This window comes from Nicotiana tabacum, chromosome 8, assembly GCF_000715075.1.
Source record: "Nicotiana tabacum cultivar K326 chromosome 8, ASM71507v2, whole genome shotgun sequence".
In the NCBI taxonomy this organism is placed as follows: Eukaryota; Viridiplantae; Streptophyta; class Magnoliopsida; order Solanales; family Solanaceae; genus Nicotiana; species Nicotiana tabacum.
The window spans coordinates 33,380,988-33,382,366 of record NC_134087.1 but is presented as its reverse complement, the minus strand read 5'-3'; the positions used below and the strand labels follow the sequence as shown (position 1 = coordinate 33,382,366).

Here is a 1,379-nt window from a genome sequence, read left to right as displayed (position 1 = left end):
TCCCTAACAAATTTTGCAAATGTAAGCCTCTTTCTTTGACCAACATGCAATGCATTAGCTGCTTATTTGCTCTGTAATAATCATACGTGTCTATCTATAACGGTATAGAGACGAGTTAGACTTTGCCAGAAAATACTTTTTATCTATTTTACCTGTACATTTCTTTCATAGCCAATCATCAAGGGACAAGGTCCTCAGTTTGATTTCATCAACCTTAGTGATAAGCGATTCCTTTCAAAATGCTCTCTGCTCAGTGCTTTGGTGAATGTGTATGTAATTTGATCTTCTGTGCTGCAGAATTTCATACAGATAAGCCCTTTTTCAACATTGTCTCTGAGAAAGTGATGTCGCACGTCAATGTGTTTTGTTTTCTTATATTGAACTGGATTCTTGGACATGTTAAGAGCACTGGTATTGTCACATAGTAAGGGCATGCACTCAGAAAACATACTATAATCTTCCAGTTGCTATTTAATCTATAACAATTGAGCACATCAAGATGCAACAGCCACATATTCAGCTTCTACAGTTGAGAGGGCCACTAAGTTTTATTTTTTTATACCCTATGAAATCAGACATGAACCCAGAAAATGTGCCACGCCAAAAGTGCTTTTCCTGTCCACCATATACCTAGCGTAGTCAGTATCCGCATACCCAATTAAATCAAAATTGTCTCCTGAGGGATAGTAGAGGACCAGGTCCTGTGTCCCTTTGAGATATCTCAAGATTCTCTTGGCTGCCTTCATATGAGATTCCTTTGGATTAGATTGAAACCCGACACAAAGACACACACTAAAAACAATATCTAGTTTGCTTACTGTGAGATACAAGAGTGACCCTATGATACCTCTATACATGGTTTCATTCACAGTAGAACTAGGTTCATCCATGTCCAGACGAGTGGCTGTGGCAATGGGAGTATCAATGATTTTTTATCCTTCCATGTCAAATCTTTTGAGCAGCTCCTTGATATACTTCTGCTAACTTATCATTGTCCCCTTGGGAGTTTGCTTCACTTGTAAACCCAAGAAAAACTTTAGTTCTCATGCTCATTTCAAACTCACTCCCCATGAGTTTTTCAAACTCCTCACACTGAGAATCATTTGTTGCTCCAAAAATGATGTCATCAACATAGATCTGCACAATGAGCAGGTTCCCTCCTCATTTCTTCAGAAAAAGGGTGTTGTCAATTTTTCCTCTCGTAAAACTATTTTCTAGAAGAAATTTTGACTACCTTTTATACCAAGCACGATGAGCCTGCTTTAGCCCATACAAAGCCTTGTCAAGTTTAAAGATGTGCTCAGGATGCTCATGATTCTCAAATCCAGGTGGTTGCTTGACAAAGACCTCTTCCTTAAGAAAACCATTTAGAAATGCAC

General features: G+C 38.5%; 1 protein-coding gene across 1 annotated transcript; it reads right to left on the bottom strand.

Moving 5' to 3' along the window:
• Nucleotides 1-301: 301 nt before the first annotated feature.
• LOC142163033 (putative mitochondrial protein AtMg00240) lies at nucleotides 302-890 on the bottom strand. Its single transcript, XM_075220283.1, has 2 exons — nucleotides 631-890; nucleotides 302-476 (listed from the first exon to the last, which is right to left on the bottom strand). Exons 1-2 carry the CDS (start codon nucleotides 888-890, stop codon nucleotides 302-304), a joined length of 435 nt encoding a protein of 144 aa, XP_075076384.1.
• Between the last annotated feature and the right edge of the window lie 489 nt (nucleotides 891-1,379).

What these genes read in the sequence shown, in the direction of transcription:
- LOC142163033 (XM_075220283.1), bottom strand. Translation starts at nt 890, where the DNA reads ATGGATGAACCTAGTTCTACTGTGAATGAAACCATGTATAGAGGTATC. An exon ending in GCGGATACTGACTACGCTAG is followed by an intron (nt 477 to 630) that starts GTATATGGTGGA and finishes CAATTGTTATAG; the next exon opens with ATTAAATAGCAACTGGAAGA.